Raw genomic sequence first — 21,537 nt, forward strand, 5'->3', positions numbered from 1 at the left:
AGACTGTCACAGGTCGGCTCAGTAGATCGGGAGGTGAGAGAACACATACCGGGTTCCCTCACCTCTCGATCCTGTCACGGCTCTCTGCCTGACAGGGGGAGGGGCTGGATTCCCCTCTCCCCGCTCCGATCTGCCAGCACTGACTGGCGGAACGGACGGGGGAGGGGGCGGGTACAGCTGGCTCTGCCTCTAGATAGGCAGAGCCAGCTGTCACTCACGCAGCTGGGCGGATCCCGTCATCTAAGTCGGGATCCGCTCCAGGTGCGGCGTCTCAGTATACCGCGAGCTGTAGCTCGCAGTATACTGAGCTTAGGGTAACGGGAGGACGCTAGTTTGTGTCCTCCCGTTACCCCAAGGAGAACTATAGGGAAAAACACTGACCCCCATAGTTCTCCTTTAAGTCTTAAACTGGAGGTGGGACAGAGCCACCGAAACTAAACACATCTCCATTCTGTTCTGTAATACCACTAATGTGCATGTACTTCAGAGAAGCACTGTACCACCAAACATACAATTGCTGTTCCACGTATGTTCCACTTGGCCGGTTGCCCATCTTGTAGGAGAAGGCAAAGGACAATTACAATATGATGTTCATGCAAAAGATAACAAAGTTTTTTTAATTAAATTGACATTTTTAAAATGTTTTTAATTAAAGCAGAAATACAATTTTTCATAGTTTTTTTTGTACTTTATTTGGTAAACATGACCAGCTTAATATAGTCATATTAGTATGATGGGGAGCAATGGGGTTTTTTTTTATTTTTGGGAAGAAAACAATAACCATGAAATAATAAAGGTGCTTTGTTAATGCTGTTTTGTTTATCTATTAATGCTGACACATGCTTACTGATTTATGGAACGCTTGAATATGAAGACAGATGTACAAAAATTGATATCCATTAATTATTAAATAGCCACCCAATGTATTTTAATTGCTACTAGTATAAGTGCATGCATTTGACTTGGTGTCAGCCTCTTGCAGTTCCCTTGTCAGTAGAACTGGGAGAGTGAGGGGCAAATTGGGGGGCAGTCAGGTGTTCTGCAGAGCACATAAGCTTACATGAAACCAGCTGAGAGGAGAAGACAGCAGAGGGAGAAAGATGAGCTCATTAGTCTTCTGCTGCTCCTTCACTGTCTAATCACGAGCTGTATGCAGTCAAACAAGCACACGATGATCTTCCAAAGAAATTCAAACTTTATTCCACATGCATCTGTACAAAGAACAACCGCTGACACTCTGTGGATCTCTTATTCGTTTGTAATATAAGATTCTACGGGGACTTATCGGTGGGTCACTCGGTCGGTGCAATTAGTGATCGTCATAATATTTCAATGTTAGTGTTCCCACTGTTATTATGGTTTTTTTTATGTAGTGTTCGATTTTGATGATGTTCACCCCTAATTCTGAAGTGTGTATTCTCATCTTTTCCTCTGCCTTGTTTTTAATGTAATTACATGGACTGTTTATTAGATATAGGTGCTCTTCTGTGTTTCTCCCCGCCCTGCATGGCGTGCTATTTTAGTGGGGTTGGTGTTAGATCACAACCAGCTATGACTAAGGCAGAAACGCGTTGTTCTTTGTACAGATGCATGTGGAATAAAGTTTGAATTTCTTTGCAAGATCATTGTGTGCTGGTTCAGCATTTTTGCATCCTATCACTCCAGAAGAGAGTCATCCGTGCACCTAGTGTGGATTGCGGGGACGCATGATAGGGGTGAGCTGTGCACTTTGTTTTTTTAGGATGCAGTCAAACACCCAGAAGTAGACCGACATTGGAAAGGGTCAACACTGGTGAGTATTGGTGGGAAAGCGGGATTTTTTTCTTTTTACGGGTGTCAGAGAACTTTAATTTTTTTAGTAAAAATGGAACTGGTATTTAGGGAACTAAAAAGCTCTCCACTAAATCAGGGTAAAGCACAGCAAAGCCTTCTTAAAACACAAGGAGGGGAATTTATCAAAACTGAAGCAGACAGAATCTGGGGCCGTTGTACACATGAACCAATCAGCTTCTCTCTTTAGTTTGTTCAGTTACGCTTTGAAAATGAAAGAGAGAAGCTGATTGGCTGCCTTCTCCAGTTTTGATAAATTCCCATCAAGGAAAAAGGGTTCATTCCTAATATAATGATAGTGGGCAGAGACATGCAAATCATTCCTTCATTCTTCAGGCCAAGCGGGCATCCAGAACCATTGATTTACAGCACAGATATTATACAGCCATTTCTTGCAGCGTACAGCTGTATAAGGATGTGAACGGCAGGATAAATAGAGGCTATCTGCAACTTCAGATGGTAAATGCTAAGATATAATTATTAACCATGGAAACCAAATATTAATTAAAACAAAAATTGTGTTTTTCCCTTTTTTCTAAATGAGCTGTTTTCTATTTCATCAAATGGCTTTGTGATTGTAGGAACATTTGTAGATTTCCGTCATATCCATCTGTCATCTGAGTCAGGAAGATTGCTCAGTATAAGTTGTTTAAGGTAAGACAGATGTCTCACCCTTCATCTTTCCAGATGAGCCATCTGCCTGTCTATGGTCACCATATAAGTCATCTTAGTGTACCATAGTCATTAGCACAACAAAATCTCTGGGAGGCCTATCCTGTAATTAGATGTTGTCTCAGCGACCTTCCAGCAAATATTCTGATTGCACTATCCAAAAAGGCAAAAACTCACCGCTCCAATTCCAACAGACTGCAAATCAATATGCACATCCGGTGCAGGCTCCAGTGTGCTCCCACTCAAAGAACGATATCTCTCCAATCAGCCACACGAGACCGACGTCTATAAAATCCAACTTTATTGTTGGAAATTCAATATAATAGTCCAAAATACAGATTGTACATCACCATGATAGCTCTCCCACTCCAGCGCCTCTCACGCATTTCACCACCCAGGCTTAATCATAGCTGGGAGAGCTATCATGGTGATGTGCATGCTGTATTTTGATCTACTATTTTGAATTTACAACAATAAATTGAATTTTATGGACATCAGTCTTGTGCGGCTGATTGGAGAGATATCATTCTGATTGCACTGTCTGATGAACAAGTTGCCACCAGAAGGAAGTGGAAAAGAGCTGGCACTCGTAGGAATCCTCTTAATGGCGTTTCTTTATTGAATAGGCTTAATGGCAGCTACAAAGGGTGTTAACATGTTTCAGTCAATTAGAAAACCGTTTACAATATAAATACTGTGATGGAGTGTCTTTAGAAAGGACTCAGATATATATGATTAATAAATATTTATTTAGATTCTTATTTTTCTCTAAAAATTATGCAATTCAATCAAAAACATCCAAATGACTTGAAGTAATGCTTATGTGTGTCTCAGATTATTTGTTCTCTATCCCTAGGACTATTGCTGATATGTATATTTGCAAATCATATTTCATTTGATAATTCATACATTCATAGTCATATTTAAATTTCATATAGTTCTTTGCAGGTATTGCATTTTTATATAAATCCCCTCAGTCCCTTAAGATTCCTTAATCATAGCATAGAAGATAGAGCGGCTTTATTCTTGCATTGCCACCAGAAGAATCTACAAATCTGAACATTACCTGAAATGATGGAACAGCATCGAGGTACAAATGTGAAAGACACGTCAATAATTACTGAATAAGAGTCTCTTAAATGGTAAAACTGTAAGTCTGAGGTATCAATAACTATTGCACAATGACTATTCCAATATAAGGGGACTTAAAGTACTAAAAATCTGACTTGAAACTCTGATGGAAGCTGCCATTGCATTTGAGGCTTTGGAGTCAGACATTCAGATTTTGTCACAGACACATTTGTGTAACCCTAGCAATGAACTTGCCTTATTTGCTCCCTTTTCGCCTTTTACATATATCAAAATGCTTTCAATAGTATATCTCTTCAATAAGTGCAACAGAATACCTGTACTTCCTGCCACAATACTTGTGAGCTGATAACTTCCTGTGCTCTCTGTCCAGATATCTTTGTGAATGACAGGACATCTCCCCACAATGGTATGGAGACAGAAGAGTGGAGGTGTTCTATAATCTTGTCACTGGGTGACATTTCTTTATATATAAAGAACATTGAGTGAGGGTTGTCACACTAGGACAGGACGAGTGTTACTATCTGGATAACCAGGTGTAAACATAGAAATAAAAGCCTGAAAAAGAAATCTAATGCAGCCACCACATCTAAGGAATGGAAAGCTGCAATATATTACATTTTTGTTCTGGGGTCTGTTCTAAATGTACAAATATTGCATAAATTACCGTAATCTGAAATCGGCGTAACTCCCCCACATACAGAATCCAGAGAATACCTCACAGGGTCACTGGGAATGTACCCTATATAGCCAAACGTTTGTAGACACCTGACAATCACACCTGTATGACCTTGACGGAAATCCCAACTCAAAACCATGGTTGTTATTATGGAATCTGGGAATTCACTCCCTCACTGTCTACAGTCTTCTGTGAAGGCTTTCTACCCCCAACCCCCACCCCCCCTCCTTCCCATGTTTACATGATTCTGAGACATAACACCCCTGACGTCACTGGTTGCCAAGAGCTGGACGGAAAGATGTATATGGCCCTTAGGCCTTAGGGCTTGTTCACACCACGTGCGGAGCAGATGCAGAGCAGCGCAGTTACAGAACGCATCAAACATGCATTCAATGCAGGCCAATGGTATTTTGGGCTCTAGTTCACACCACAACGTTCAGTTCCAGAGCATGTGGAAAAACTCCAGCATGCCCTATTTTTTCTGCTCTGGGACACACCAAAACACATGCAAACACATCAAATACGCATGTAAACACCCTGGAACACACAGAAAGACCATTTTAAGCTATACAAAATGGACCGGAACGTGTAAAAAATGCAGCAAAAACAGGGCAAAACTGCACTGCATATGCAGAAACTCATGCAGATCTGGTCCGGATTTGGTGTGAACAAGCCCTAATACATCTCCCTGACTGGGCCTTAGCAACTTGGGATGCTCTGGCTGGAAAGGGGATGGCCGGCACACTGCAAACATTGCCCCCCCCCCCACCCCCCAAAGAGATGCCATCTGAGGCAACAGCCTCAGGCTGCCTCATTATTGGGATGGCCCTGGAGATAAGGTGCTGATGTTGGATGAGAAGACCTGGCTCACATTAAACATTCCCACAGGGTTCAATGCTTTGTGCAGGCCACTTGAGTTCCATTACACCAAAACCATGTCTTTATGGCACTGGCTTTATGCAACTAAACTCAATATTTTGGAGGGGTGTCCACATACTCTTGGCCATACCGTCTATTTCCTGAAGTCTCTCTCTCTTGGCCATACCGTCTATTTCCTGAAGTCTCTCTCTCTCTCATTACATTAAATCTGCCATGGCAGGTCTGATTCTGATTGGTAGCTTGGATACACCATTACTTTCCATTCATTTTCCATATGGTAGGGACAGCAAGGAGCCTGCCATGGGTGTATTAAAGATTAGCTCTTCTTCCCCACAAGCAGGGGATTACCAATAAAAAGGAATGGGGTGGACTCACAAGCACTGCCCCGAAGAAAAAGATTTGTTTTCAGCAGCTAGAATGAATTCCCTTTTTCTGCAACTCCAAGTTTTAAACTATCAGGTATGAGTAGAGTTCACCTTTATACACTTAACTACAAAACAATACGTTGGTCTTTAGCTCCATTCAGGTCATCATTTTAGAAGACCCCACTATTAAATATGAATTGCCTGTTAAAGAAATGAACGTCATACACAACACACAGCAACATATGTTCTGTCAGAGATGGAAAAAAATAACATTATTCTCCCATGTTACTGTGCAATCTGTTCCATAATTACAAAAATGAACCGGAAGATACTAAGAAAAAGAAGTAGTAACAGACTCCTCGGTATGTATTACATTGGCATAGAAAACAGCATGCTTTTTCACATCTCAAGTCATTGTGGTTAAACTAGTAAATGGTAGCTCTTAAGAACCAAAAAAGTGAAATTCTGGAGCCATGTTAAATCCCACAATATAATTATTTTCCTACTGTACCTATGTAGATGATATTTAACAATACACAGTTGTGACAATCTAGGAGCACAGAGAGAGAATGCACAGAGGCGAATCACACGGGACCCGACGTGCGGGGGGGTTATTGGGGAATTCTGGTATACAAAGCGAGTTACGGAGGCTGGGGTTATGTCCTGCGCGCTTGCAGGGCAATAGGAGGGTCATACCAGAAGGTAAGCAATGCTAGTAGTCCAGGGATCAAAGGTCATCCAGGCAGCAATAGGTAATCCAACCGATAACAAGGCACAGTATGAGTACATCCAGTAAGGGCAGACCAAGTCCCAGCAGATCCCAGCAGTAGACGGCAGGGAGAAACAACAAATCCCATATTTAGCACAGATATTTTTGGCCCATTTTATCTTAGTCGTAACCATTTTTGAATTTGATATTGATCCTAGTATAATACAATTTGTGGCAAGAAAATGCTTAGCTTCATGTTTAGGGGTTTTATTTATTTTCAGTGCAATGCTGCTATACAAAATGGATTTTGCAATTGTTTTTAGGGGTGCTGGGTTCTTCAGATTTCAAATGAGAATTATTGTAAAAATTTTAAAATGTCATTGCATGCTTAAAAACTGATGGTATGACTGTGACTAAATGTGTTTTAAAAATCCCCACAGAAGCTTAGGTATTATGTAGATAAGAGCAGAATAACTGGAATATCAAAATGAGGAATAGGATTACTGAACAATGGTATTAAAACATGTGTAGGCACCTGGAAGCAAACCTCTGGTTTGCCCATCCCCACTTGCCCCATCCCTAGCAACATACAGGTGAAACTCGAATAATTAGAATATTGTGCAAAAGTTCATTTATTTTACTAATGCAACTTAAAAGGTGAAACTAATATACGAGATAGACTCATTACATGCAAAGCAAGATAGTTCAAGCCGTGATTTGTCATAATTGTGATGATTATGGCTTACAGCTCATGAAAACCCCAAATCCACAATCTCAGAAAATTAGAATATTACATGCAATCAATAAAACAAGGATTGTACATAGAACAATATCGGACCTCTGAAAAGTACAAACATGCATATGTACTCAGTACTTGGTTTGGGCCCCTTTTGCAGCAATTACTGCCTCAATGCGGCGTGGCATGGAAGCTGAGAGACCATTTAAAGGCTCAGGGACCCTTTGCAAGTGTTATGGCTTAATTAGCTGATTAGAGTGGGACACTTTGAGCCTAGAATATTGCACCTTTTCACAATATTCTAATTTTCTGAGATTGTGGATTTGGGGTTTTCATGAGCTGTAAGCCATAATCATCACAATTATGACAAATCACGGCTTGAACTATCTTGCTTTGCATGTAATGAGTCTCATATATAAGTTTCACCTTTTAAGTTGCATTAGTGAAATAAATGAACTTTTGCACGATATTCTAATTATTCGAGTTTCACCTGTATACTTACTTTTCCTTAGCTTCATCTACCACACCATACAGTGCAGGGGGCCAAAGGAAATACCCGGTACTTTTGAATATGGAGGAACGTGTGACTTACCCCCATATGATAGTACTGGCCCAATCAGCAGTGAAAAAAGGTAACTCCATTTTCCTGTGTAAGCTCTGACTCCCTTCGACTTGGATCTTATACAGGGCCTTCCTTTCACTCCCAGCAGCTGAATAAAGCAGCAGGGAAGCAAAAAGAAGGAGAGTACATTCATCTGTGAAGGTCTGCATTAAATTAAACTTGGGCCTGCAAGAGCGCAGAACTGATTAACATTAAGGTTAAAATGGATCTAAACTTACCTCTGCTCCAGTGATGGAACATGCTCGAGCTGCCACGCTGGCACCAACATCTTCCATCTTACACTGCACAGATCCGTGTACAATCTAAAGACTTTTTCTGGCAGGCAGGTAAAAAGCTTTTATTGCAGAAGGAGGTAAAAAAGGGGTGTATTTATAAAAAAAATTCCCACTTGAGGCACTTTGGGGATGAAGAGCTGCAGCTATGACACTGAAGGGCTCTGGTTTTATGCCGGCTCCCTCTTCTCCCCTTGTCCATTAACAAAAATTCTATGCAGAGTGCAAGGTGTTCTGTGAATGGGCGAAGGGAGAAGAGGGGCGGGTATATGACTGAATCTCCCCTCCTCCATTTACAGAACGTCTTGCATTCTGTGAAAAAATACAAGGCTTTGTGAATGGATGAGGGGAGAGTAGGGGGAGGATATACGACCAGAGCCCCTCACTATGGTAGTCACTGCTCTTCACCCCTGTAGAGCTACAAGTGGAGTGCTGTCTCTAGTATCCGGCTTCAATCAAAGTATGATATTTACAAAAACCAGCAGCCATCCTCACCTGGTATAGTCATTATTAGAGATAACGTTTTTAACTTGTGTTTTAAAGATTTAAACAGATATTAAAGTCAAAAGAATTTTAAGCTTTTTCAAATGCAGATTGAATCATTTACAATGGATGCTGATTCTTGTTTAAAAGTTTTAGCTTCCTGCTGAATCAGGAAGCACTGAACCTGATATCCTGTTTTAGGGTGGCTCCTTTCCCCTGCAGGGTCCTATGGATCAATTCTTGTTTGTGCAAGTAAGATGTGTGCCTCTTTACAAACACACTGGCACAGCAAGGCAAGCCCCTTCCCTCCCCCTTGCTCTGCTCTCTTCCCTTCTTCAAACTAGTAGATGGACAGCTGCTGGAGACTGCTGTCCCTTGTGATCTTGTACTGGGCAGGAGGTTCAGGGAAGGGGAGCTGAGAGAGTTGGAGCCAGCTGGCTGGAAACATGATGACGGCAAATGCTTGGCCAAAAAATGTAAGAAATACTTTCCTGGGCAATGTATATTTATTTGATCTGGATTCATTATAGAAGGAAGCGTAAGGGTTTAATACTACTTTAAGCAATCCAAAACTGTAATTTCATTATGGGGTAGATAGCGTGGTTTTGCTGGCCACAAGCATCTAATATTTCCAAAAGACTTGGGCGGCCAGATTTCAACACCGTAGTTTGTGTCTCTGACCCCTCTCACAGGTCTTTGACCTTCACGGTAAAGCAGCAATATTGGTTGATAAAGACAGAACCAAAAATTGGCTGCACAAAATACATTTACAATGTTACAAATAGCCCACTGAGTCTGCATAAAACTGGACTTTATTTTTGTTCATATCTCACTGGCACTGCAACACAGGCATGAAAAATGTTTAAACATGAAACGGCAATAAGCGCAGAGCCCTCGTTAAAAAACAAGGGGCTATGTCTTCATATAGCGATAAAGGACAGCATCATTCCCTGCCATGACGTTTAACACTTTATTCCTCTGAGCTCTGTGATTTCCTGCTGACAAATGACAGAAAGGCGGGTCAGCTCTTCTGCGGTCTCATGACATGTAAACGTATATGGAGTCACCTCTACTGCTCTGCTATTAGCCAATGACAATTTATCATCTCTACATGGAATTATTTAGGCAACTACATCCCCCAGGTTCTGAGCCTTTTACTTTTCTTTATAACACAAAGGAAAACATATTCTTTGCATGCAGCACAGAGATCACTGCAACTCAGTGTAAGGATATGAGAGAGGGGGAAATAAATCAGCCTTTATAATGGCAAAGCTTTCATGTATGTGTTGAATGCTTTGTTCATGATATCATTTTCATCTAACTGGCATTTCTTTACATCTCACTACAAAATAACCCAAAGGGGATTCTGTCCCACAAATGTCCCCACGGACATGTAATGGGATTACAGTGGAACAACAGCCACTGCCCTTTTAACCATTTCATGATCACTGAAGCCTAGATGACCAGACCATATTTAGCATAAAGTATGGTAACTATGTTAACCTGACAATACCTCTATAGAGTCTAACCGTATAGAGGTATTGTATTGTTGCTCGATTTTGGCCGGAACACACTGCCTCGCATTGCGGCCGGCTCACTTTTTAGTGGGGTAGGAGGGGGCGTGGCGGGCCATTCAAGTGAATGGCACCGTAGCCACGCCCTCCGGCCGCAATGCGATCCGCCGCACGGGATCGCAAGGCACATTGTGCCTGAGGTCCGAACCTGTGTGATCAAAATGCTACAAGCACTATTTTGATTGCGTCGCACAGGGCCGGACCGCAGGCATAATAGCCAATTCAAGGTTCACAAGTTTCTAAACTGATATATTCTAAACTGAGGAAGTTTACAGTTTTGAATTTATGTTTCATATCTTTATTATTGTTTTTCATAAACGTTATGTTATAAATATATATTTATTACAGGTGCACCTAATAATCAGATTTGCCAGAGCATTCTGTGTTTTATTAAATAGAGAAGGTAGACTACAAACTACACACAATTTAAAGTAACACTAAACTCAGGAGTTAAATCTTAAAAATACATTCAAGTACCTTAACTATTAACAGAAATGTATCTTATTTGTGTATCACTCAGCTGTAGATCCTCAAATCATCTCTGAATTGGTGCTGATACTGTCCTTCCTTCTGGAGGGTGACTACTTTTGTTCCCCATGGTCCCTGTGTGTTGTAAAGTAGTCACCGCTCCAAGCTCGCTCCCATTAAGGACTACAATCTCACTACAAATTAGTAAACAAAACGTGAGATTGTAGTTCATCACAGGACCGAGCTTGGAGGTAAACTTTGGTATGATAATATTTTGATATATTACAACAGGTTTGTGGAATGTTTTGCAAAAAATATCATGTTACAAACCATCAGAATTGAAAAACGCAGCAAACAAAGTTTATTCCAGCTGCCCCATCTTGAAACTGGTCCGATCGATTGAAGATTGATTGCAAGCAGCCATGTACCTCAAACGATCGTCTGCCTTTTTGATTGTCTCCATGGAATTGCACAAATGTTTTGGTTTTTTTTGACACGTCTGTGGCCCACATCACACCAGAGAGAACACACACCTGCTCGTGTGGCGTTGTCCCATTGGTTGCCAAACCAGTGAGATGTAGCTTCATTGCTGCTCCCATACTGATGAGCAAAATTCTGCAGTATTTTGGTTAGTGAGGGAGCGACACTGTAGAACAGGGGTGCCAACAATTTTTGTGTTAAGATCTACTTTTCAAATGACGAGCTACATGAGATCTACCAAAAAAACCAAAACCTTCCTCGCTCTCTCTCTCATGGCTGTCTCTCCTTGCTCTCTCTCCTGGCTGTCTCTCCTGGCTGTCTCTCCTTGATCATCCTCCTGGCTGTCTCTCCTTGATCATCCTCCTGGCTGTCATTCCTCATTTTCTCTCCTGGCTGTCTCTCTTTGCTGTCTCTCTTTGCTCTCTCCCCTGGCTGTCTCTTCTCGTGCTCTCTCCCCTGTCTGTCTCTCCCCGCTCTCTCTCCTGGCTCACCTTGCTGTATTTTGCAAACAGTGCAGTGCAACAGGCTGTGTAAACTAATATTCTTTGATGTAATACATAGCACTTCAAGCACCAGTATCCACCAGAAAGGTGTCAGGGAGCTTGGCTCAGCAGACTCAGGCTAATAGGTAATCATGTGTGCACAGCTAAATAAATACTGTATACCAAAATGGAATAAAGACGCCGCCTTTCACACTCCTCGTGATCTACCAGCATCAGCTTTGAGAGCTACTGGTAGATCATGATCTACCTAATAGGCACCCCTGCTGTAGAAGCAGTTACCTTCTCTGCCACAAGATTAATAGCCACAGAATTGCTTAGGGCCTATGTGGATGGGCTTTGGGGTTGCCGATGGCATCAGTTTGACATTGGTTTAAGACACTTCTGAGATCATTCAGAATCCATTTACAGGTGCATTTGACCTGCAGCTGACTTCCTTTTGACCTTTTTTCAAGCCGGGCTTGCATTCTCATAGACTTTTATAGAAATATAAAACACGTCTGATGCAAACAAAAGCATGCTGGCACATGCCCTTAACCCAGGAGAAGGCTCAGGTGAATACATAAAGGAAAGAGCTTATGTTCACTAGTAGTCCACAGAGCAGCAAAAGGCAGTGTCTACAGAACTGTTGTCAACCCTTTTATATTATGCAGCCATTACCGAGTAGGGGTAGGAAAAAAGCACAAAAGACTCTATGCATTCCCTGCCCTCTAAAAAGTTAGTGAAGTTAAACCCTACTATGGTTCCACACATTTATGTGCAATATCATTTCTCTGGCTCCAAGATTCCTGTTCAGGGATAAAACGCTAATGTACTGTAGTATAATGTAAATGAGTTAAATACATTTTACAAACCAATCTTGATGTCACTTCCGCATTTAACGCATCATTTAACTTGCCATTTTCACCTTACGTGCAGTGGAGTTATTCAGAAAATGAAGGAAGCAAATATACTGGATGTGATAAAGGGCTGGAACACAGGTGCAATCTGCTGTGTTTGCATTGGGCTTAACCTGACAGTGCACACAAGTGGAGGACTCTCACAGCTATTTGTACAGTTCTGCACACTTCTTTACTTATCTACTGCAAGATTTATAGGCACAGGACTCCAAACCCAAACTGTAGTCTACTAGGTCAAACAGGGTGGGTTCCTATGAGTCTTTGCAAAACTAAGGGTTCATTTAAAAGAACTCTCTCATGGGGAAAACTAAACTGCTGCAGGTATACATTAATTGCTTCTATAGGTGCCTGTACAGCAGAGGCATCCCAAACCCTCCTGTCATGGCCAAATTACAAACCTTTCCACAGGGAAAGTTCTGACACTTGGTACTGTCAGGGGTTGATACTAAGCGCTGTCTCCACACACCCCTATGGGTCTATCACTATGATGGGCAGCCTCACTAGTCAACAGTAATGTGCAGGAGACATTAAAGGAGAACTATGGGGTCAGTGTTTTTCCCCATAGTTCTCCTTGGGGTAACGGGAGGACACAAACTAGCGTCCTCCCGTTACCCTAAGCTCAGTATACCGCGAGCTACAGCTCGCGGTATCCTGAGACGCCGCACCTGGAGCGGATCCCGACTTAGATGACGGGATCCGCCCAGCTGCGTGAGTGACAGCTGGCTCTGCCTATCTAGAGGCAGAGCCAGCTGTACCCGCCCCCTCCCCGTCCGTTCCGCCAGTCAGCGCTGGCAGATCGGAGCGGGGAGAGGGGAATCCAGCCCCTCCCCCTGTCACGGCAGAGAGCCATGACAGGATCGAGAGGTGAGGGAACCCGGTATGTGTTCTCTCACCTCCCGATCTACTGAGCTGACCTGTGACAGTCTCATTGTCACAGGTCGGCTTAGAACTATGAGGTGAGTGGAAATCACTCATGTCATAGTTCTCCTTTAAGGGGCCGGTAAAGCGATTGCTATCAGGAACTGCTAAAACTTTGCCCGTCAGCATGGCATGACACACATCCATGATAAGAGGGTTAGGGAGGCAGCTGCAGGTATGTAACAACTGTTAAAAGAAACATCAGAAAAAGTATTGAGAGGAATATGAAGGCTGCCATAGGTGACCACCAGCTGAAAATACTACATTATTTGCCTGGCCGTCTCCGGCTTCAATGCTTTTGGCGCACTAGACCTGGAACAAGCATGCAGACTGTGAAGTCAGAGAGAATTCCGAATTTACACACTTGTTCTAGGTCTGCGGCTCACAGAATATTGAAGCTACTGCATCAGTGTAGCAAGAGGAGAGATCAGCAATGACAGCCCACACACTGTTCTTAGTACAGATTTATGGCCCATTCACAATATTGTGTTGCTGTAATGAACGTTGGAGGGATGCACTGCCATTCATTCTGAATAACACCCCAATGCACCTTGCCAATGGGCGCTGTGGTACACTGTGCTGCCAACAGTGTGAATAGGCCCGTAGGAGTCAGTGAGAATAGGTATGGGGGCTGTTGACTTGTTTTTTTAAGGTTCAAGTGCAGTAATAGTTAACCTAAGCTTTGCCTTATTGAATCAGTGACATGACACAAGCAAATACATATCAGGTATCCGCTCAGGTCACTGCCTACCTGCTTGGTGCAGGTCAGTAAAGGCCTCATTCACACTTCAGTGTCAAACCTGTGTTTATATGCATTTAGTGCACATTCCTAAATGCATAAAAATGCAGGTAATGATTTTTTTCAATGTCATCATTCAGATGGGACATTCAGTTAGGCCTGGTTCACACCTGTACGTTTTGTAGCGCGTTCAATGCTCTACGAACGCTCTACAAAACGCTCAAACATGAAAATACCATTGTTTTCTATGGGTATGGTTCACACCTTGCCGTATTTCAGCCCATGAATGCGCTACAAAAACGGCCTACGCCTGAAAAGGTACATGAGCTTCTTTGCGGGGCTTTTGTCGCGCAATTCCATTGGGATACAGCCAATTAGCCCTTGGAAACGCGTGTTTGTCGCGCGTTTGTTTACCGCGAACCGCGGTAAAAATGTGCGTCACGAAACGCACGACAAACGCGCATATTCGATACGCCTAGGTGTGAACAGACACTTAAGCGGCATTTAGAGAAAATTAAATTATGTGCATCCAAAATCTGCTTTAAAGCGGGCACTTCTCAAAGCGAGAAAAAGTGATATGAGAAGCCTAAACTTTGTGCATCCCCCAGACAAAGGCCGCTGCGTTTAGATAATCTGAACACAGGAGTGCAAGCGTAAATGAAGACTAAGCTGTACACTGTTGAATTTTCATGTCAGAACATTGGATAATCTCACCAGAGACTTGACTGATGCTGTTCAAAATGTCATTTGATTTTACCATTCGATTTTGAAATGAATGGAGTTTCTCAAACAAAAAAAATATTCACTGTTACAATTTCATTATAGAAACATTTTCCATGCTGCTCCTTTGTTTTTTTTTCATCACTACGGCCTAAATCGATCATCAATTTGACTCCAAAAATCAAATGAACATTCCAAAAATGAATTTTTGTCATACAAAATTCTATTGGTGTATGGCCAACTTAAGTCACAAAGCAAGGATAAGGATGACAGCCATGCCAGGCCACAGTGTTACCTTTAAAGGGAAACGATCATGGTTCTGGGTCTTTTTTTCATTTAAGTTCATAAATATTTAAACTGAGGTTTTATCTTTATTTTAAACTTACCATTTTGAAATTCTGTGTGGCTTTTGTCTCTACAACCCGTAAGACAGCTCTGAGTTCTTTGATTCCTTTTGAAATGTTTCTGGGGGGGAAAAAATGTTATATTAAGCTTTGCTATGAAAAGTATAACTTAGTTGAATAATAAGAAAAATATAAACAGAGCCATGGATGTTTCCTATAAATTCCATTTATATTCATTATTTTATAAGTACCTGGGATTTTAGCACTTAATTATTTATTCTGTATTTAAGGGTAGGGAGGTAGAGCTGGATGCCCAGGTCTAATTTCCCAGGAAAGCATGGAGTTGGTGGAGAGAAGTGTATTAAAACCGGGCAGGCAGCTCGCATACAGATTTACATTGGATTTGGAAAGTAGGAAGAGTAGAAACACCACAATTGAAATTTGAGTTTTTAGTGTGGCAATCCTACTTATCAGGCTCAAGTCTCAGGCTCAAGGTATCACGTTGGTGAGGCTATGCATAAAAAAAGTCTTACCTATGTGCACCGCTTCTCTGCTGTGAGATGCACTGTGCTTAAGGGCTGTCAGGGTACCATGCACAGGCGTCCTCACACCACATGCAGGTACCCACGCAGGATGACCAAATTAATGTGCCCACACAGGATAGGGTTCTATGCACACAGTTTATTTGTTACACATCAACAAAACTACAAACCCCCTCAACCCCCCACAGGTTTAGCAGTGAAGTAACAAACCCACCGTTGGGACAAACACACACCTACAGCCAGGGGGAATAGCAACAAGGAGGGGTAACAGGCCTGAAGATATACGGCAGGCCTCAGGATACAAGAAGAGTGGTCAGGTACAAGCCGGGTCATTAACAGGAGGGCAGCGCGGTACAGTAACAGGATTCAAGGAGAGTGGTCGGGTAACAAGCCGTGTCGGTGACAGGTCTGCAGATAGGTAGCAGGGTTCAGGTAGCAGGGTTCAGGTAGCAGGGTTCAGGTAGCAGGGTTCAGGTAGCAGGGTTCAGGTAGCAGGCACAAGCCAGGGGAGTCAGTAAGGTGCAGGCGACGCAATACTGAGCCAGCTTCCTGACTGCAGGGAGGGCTTAAATACCCTCCCAGGAAGCACCAGGTGATGGGATGATCAGTCACAGCTGGGGCACACCCGCAGGTGAGTACTGGAGCTGCAGGTTCCTTACAGTTCCTGGCTGCTGGAGACACCCGCAGGTGAGCACAGGAACTGCAGGACCTGGCTCCAGCGCCACCTGGGGGTGCTCTGGATCCTGACAAGGGCTCATTCTTTTGGGCACAGAGGTCTGTGTACTGTTAAAAACCGCCAGATGTCTGTACCTGGAAGCAGGGCTGTAGCTACCATGGGGCGAGTAAGGCACTTGCCTCCGGCGCAGCTGAGAGGGGGCGCAGCCAGGGCCAATGGCGAGCACAGAGCGCCATTGGCAACAGGGGCACCAGGCAGCCGGCTCGGCAAGGAGAAGAGGAGCGGCACAGGCTCCAGCTTCTCATCGGATCCCCATTGCTCTCCCCCACCGGTATCTGCAGGGGACTCTGTGTCCTCAATCTCTTTTTCTATTTCAAAAGGGAAATGTCAGGGGTCTGTTTAGACCTCACACACACACACACACACTCATGCACACATATTACTGGAGGCGGGGTGCATGATGTCACATACTGCACACGTCTGTTGGGGAGCACAATTTTCTGTTCTTGCCTCGGGCACAAAACAAGCTAGCTACGGCTCTGCCTGGAAGCTTGCAGGTGTTGTGTCCAGCCCACCTGTACAAATCAATGACAGGTTGAGGCTGTATGCTGGTAAACACTGTGTAACATGGGTGTATGCTTGCATACAGGTATGGATGTACATCCCTGAACGCAAACTGTGAGTCCAGGGGCGTGCATCCAATCTTGTACTAATGAATACACTCAGAGCAATATTTACCATCATACACCATCATACAGCCGCAGCCTGACACTGATCTGTACAGACAGGCTAGATGCAACACCTGCAGCTCCTAGACACAGAGATCCAGCTGGTGTTTACCTTACATGGTGTGAATGAGCATGTATTCCCATGTGAATGAGCCCTAAAGCCCTAGGTAAAATGCTAAATACACAGATGGATATATGAGAGCTGTTATACCTGTCAAAGTATTTCCAGTTCTGTCCATACAGCACTGAATAGTACGGAGTACTGTCCAAAACACAGCCCTGTCTAGCAGAGGAAAAGACCTATTCTTTCATTGCTGCAGTTTCAGTTTAACCTACAGGTCCCCTCCGCACTCCCACCCTGTGCTAAGACAGTAAAAGGAGAGGCAGCACACTGATGAGCTGGTCTCCCTGTCACATTGCTCTCTCCTCCTATCAGCATTCTCCTTGCACTGCAGCACACCGTGCAGCTTCTCCCTCCACCTCTCTCAGCTCTGCTGTACAGACTGTATAGTATACTGCAATGGGATGATAACGAGGTTGAGACACTGCTAGCTTTTGAAAAAAAATACTAATTTACCTATGTACAGTAATGATGTAGTAATAATTAAGTTTTGCATTAATTTGTGACTTTTATATCTACCTGGAGTTCAGCTGTAAATCCAACACTGTTCATGCAAAGTCCACTTTAGTTGTGAAACCTCTTCCATTATGACCAAGTCGGATATCTCAGACCCCACACAGTGTATGACACTTGGTGTCAGTGCCAAGGGCTGCCACATTGGAGCTTCACTTTCTGGTACCTGTAACCCTGGTGAGGTTTTATACATATGCTGATAATGTGGACCTCTTCAACTAAACATCTCACCAATCTGCCCATCGGTTTTCCTACTATCTGGGTTCTGTTAAACTACAGAGGCGCTCATGTACCTGTTTCTTCCTTTATCAATGTCTACTGTGTATTGATAACACCTCATACCTAACACAGCCTCACACTGTTAGGCCTCATTCACACGGGTTGCAGTCTCCACCACCCTCTGAAAAATAATCTGCAGTGGATCATTTTTCAGAGGGTGGTGGAGCAGTGGCTGCCAGGCGTTACTGCTGCCTCCTGAATGCAGGGGTTTTTGTTTTGTCCCAATTGGATTTTGTATTGCAATACCAAGTCGCAACCACCTACCCACGGTGCCATTCACTTCAACTGACGCATTTGACAAGAAGCACCACCTGTGAAACGCAGCAGGTTCTCTATTTTTTGCTTCAATGCAAAGCATGGTGGCCATGTATACAGCACTGTTCTACCTCAGTTCTACCGCAGTTCTACCACTTGCCGCAGTTCTACCACTTACCACTTTACAGTTTTTTATTCTTGCTCTTATTCACTTAAATCTATGAATCCTGTCATCACATAACGCTGTTATATATCCACTGATGTTATTGTTCTGTATAGTCCGGGTAATTGTACCATGTAATGATGCACCTGGACTTTATTGTACAAATTCACTATTAAAAACAAACATTTCCCTTTTACAGTTTGCTTTTCGTCTTTTAATCTCTGGAAAAATGAAACAAGAAAAATGATTGGCTGCTCTGGGCAGCAGCTATTTTTACTTTAGGTTCTTCACTGGTAGAAAATAAACTTAACACATTTTGTAGCAAAGCCTCAACAACTACGCAAGTATCACTGACAAAATAAAAAGTCTTGAAAGATGTTTACAACCCATTGGGAGTTATGTACTGAGCATATGGCAGCAAGGATAGGATATATTTAAACCTAAAAATGATATAGCTCAGAAAGGATTGTGGGTTCCATGTATTGACATGAGCAAAGGCTGCCCTCTTGTGTTCAGCTTTTAGTAATGATGTTTTTCCATTTGGAAGACCAACCTATGATCAAACATGATAGAACTATCATTGACTGGAGCAAGACAGAACAAGTGAGGTTAACATGTGTCATGCTTGCAATTCTATTCTAAAAAGGACAGAGAAATTACTGACCTGTTGCCTCACCAACCACAACATCACTCCCTTGCTGACGAAACCCTGCAGAAATTTCCTTGCCAGCAAGGGAGAGACACTTCACTGTACAGGCCAGTAAATGAGTGATACCAGAGAAATAAGTATTTCTCTGCCCTCTACAGCGGTTCTTTTGCTAGCAAGTTGCCGTGGGACATATCATTGGTCTGATTGCTATTGGCAATACAGGTACTTTTCATAGATGACGCTCATAGACTTGTTGTAATGGACCTCACTAAATTTTTTTGAAGCTCAATTGTAAAACAAACCCCTGTGACCAAAAACATGTTAATGCTTGAAATCAAACCACACAAAAAAGTGCATGATGGTACTGTGGTCCTCCTCTAAAGACGAAGGGACTCAAATCCCTGAATCTAGGGCACAAGGCTCTTCACAGGGACATGGTACCCTGGTCCACCTGATCCTTAGGGACCAGCCAAAGCTTATCCACCAATTACTTGATGAGGGCTCTCCCAAAGAGAGACTCCTGGTGGGGAGAAGAAATAGACCCAAAACGCCACAGAACCTCTTCTCAGACATAAGAATGGGCCCCAAAGGAACCCACACCTCCTATCATCTGTGGGGTAAAAAGTTCTTGTGCAATAAAAAAATTGCTATAAATAAATAATTGCCAGAAACATGGCAGGCCTTGTAAATAAAGAAAAAAATTGCTCCGGTTTGCCCAAAAGCGTGTGCAGAAAAAAGCTTTGAGTGCCCTGACCTTGTGCCAGTGACACATCGTGGGGTCCCAAACCCATAGTGATTTTCTGGCACCCCTGGGACGTCATCCCCAGGGGGCACAGCACCACATGGTCTCTGCCTTCTCAGCCCCCCAGCCGAACAAGGGTAGCACCGTTTCCTACCAGAAGGCATTAGCACCGGGGGGAGGGGGTACTGCTACAACTGGGGACAAGCCTAGTGCACCAGTCCAGAATCGACCAAGTAGGAAAAGATAACCCCCTTCCCTAACAACCACTTAATACTCCAAGGAATACTAATCCGCCATCCTCCAAACTGAGGGCGACAGCCTCTCTGGTAGACTTATAAGAACAGAAAGTATACTTGATGTTAGCAAAAAGGCTGAGAAGTGATACCTCCCACCAAATCATTGGCCAATGGGGACCCCTATTGAATAGGAAATTTTTAAGATGATTTGTAAGATTTCAAACTCCAAATATATCAAGTTTTGCAAACCTATGGAAACTTTTTTTAATTACATTAAATTGGAAAATCTTCAGATCTACTTTAATTAAGCTCCAGGTGAAGGTGTTTGATAAGTGGTGCTCTAGCTTTAGGAATGCTTAATGTACGCCGCCTCCTGTTTTTATTACTGTGGCAGATAGGTTAGCACACACAGGAGCAGATTGTCACTTTGCAGGTGTAGGTTACCAATGATTTAGAATTTTATTGGAATACCTTTCAAATGCATGTAACATTTGAAAAATGCTTGCTGAGTTTTATCCCCTTGGAGAATACTTTCTATAAAAAAACCTTCCCCACAATGGCCTAATTAGATTAAAAAGAGGAAATAACAGCCATTGTCCGGCATAGCAAGTTACGTATTCAATGTGGTAAAGCTCCTACACAAAGGTAAAGGCATGGCAAGATCACCTCTTTAAAAATACATTTCCTGCTCAGAGAAAGTGTCTCCAGGCTCTCGAGGAGCATTTAGTAAGCTTTGGGGAAAGCTGTGCTAGCGCAACATGAATGCTGTGTAAATGCTTGCCAAACATGTGCCAAAGCTGTTAGATTTTGAAAAACACCAGACAAGGTTTGATAATGGCCATGTCAAGGAGGCTTTAGTGTTTAGAGCTTTAAAAAAAAAAAACTATGGCCAAACCTTTTTTCGACTAAAGTTCTCTTATGGGTCACAGGAGTACATTAATAAATGTAAGTTAGCATATACAGTTTGCTACTGCCCGCTCTATGCTGAAAACGCAGAGCCGCGTTGCAGCCGGGATGGATCCCGACAATATTTTTGGGATCCACCCAGCTACCTGATTGACAGCTGACTCTGTCTCTCTAGAGAAAGCTGTAAACGCCCACTAGCCTGTCTGTCCCTCCAATGAGCTCTGGAGGAACAGGGAGAGGGGAGGGGACACACTCATTGTTCTCTGCATGGAGAAGCCGCAAGCTGAGCGTTCAGCAGTTTGTGATTGCTCAATTCACGAGCTATGGAGCCGGCATGTGAGAGCTTCTGTGTCACACACCAGCTCAAACTATAGGGAAGAGTACATTTTACTCTCCCAATAGTTCTTCTTTAAATATTGGTTGCAGCTTTCAGAACTAATGGTGTTTTTCAGACACTTTTTCTTTAGCGCATGTGTGATAAATTGTCGGCACTATATAAACACCTGCACTACATAATAATACATAAATAAATCATCTCTGCCTGGTATGACATTTGGCTGACTCCTTCTGATAAGCATCTGTACAGACTCTTAACAAAGGGAGACTCAGCCAGGGGAAGCCTAGAACAAGCCTAGCTGAGCCCAGTGCAGGAGAGCGGAGGCAGTAGGCAAGTTTCCTGTGATTTGTGTCTGGGCAGACAATCACCAGAGGGAGCGGGCAGCTCTGTGCCCTGCAATTCTCTCTCCCCA

The 21,537-nt window shown here is 43.0% G+C and overlaps 1 protein-coding gene across 1 annotated transcript in view; it reads right to left on the reverse strand.

The window, feature by feature from the left end:
• Positions 1–21,537, reverse strand: part of TTC7A (tetratricopeptide repeat domain 7A) — a 277,635-nt gene that overhangs the window by 204,012 nt on the left and 52,086 nt on the right. The window contains exon 6 of the mRNA XM_018576308.1: positions 15,021–15,099. Within this exon, the coding sequence (XP_018431810.1) occupies positions 15,021–15,099 (79 nt within the window). The remainder of the gene's footprint in view (positions 1–15,020; positions 15,100–21,537) is intronic.

This window comes from Nanorana parkeri, unplaced genomic scaffold, assembly GCF_000935625.1.
Source record: "Nanorana parkeri isolate BGI_ZX_2015 unplaced genomic scaffold, ASM93562v1 scaffold63, whole genome shotgun sequence".
Taxonomy (NCBI): domain Eukaryota; kingdom Metazoa; phylum Chordata; class Amphibia; order Anura; family Dicroglossidae; genus Nanorana; species Nanorana parkeri.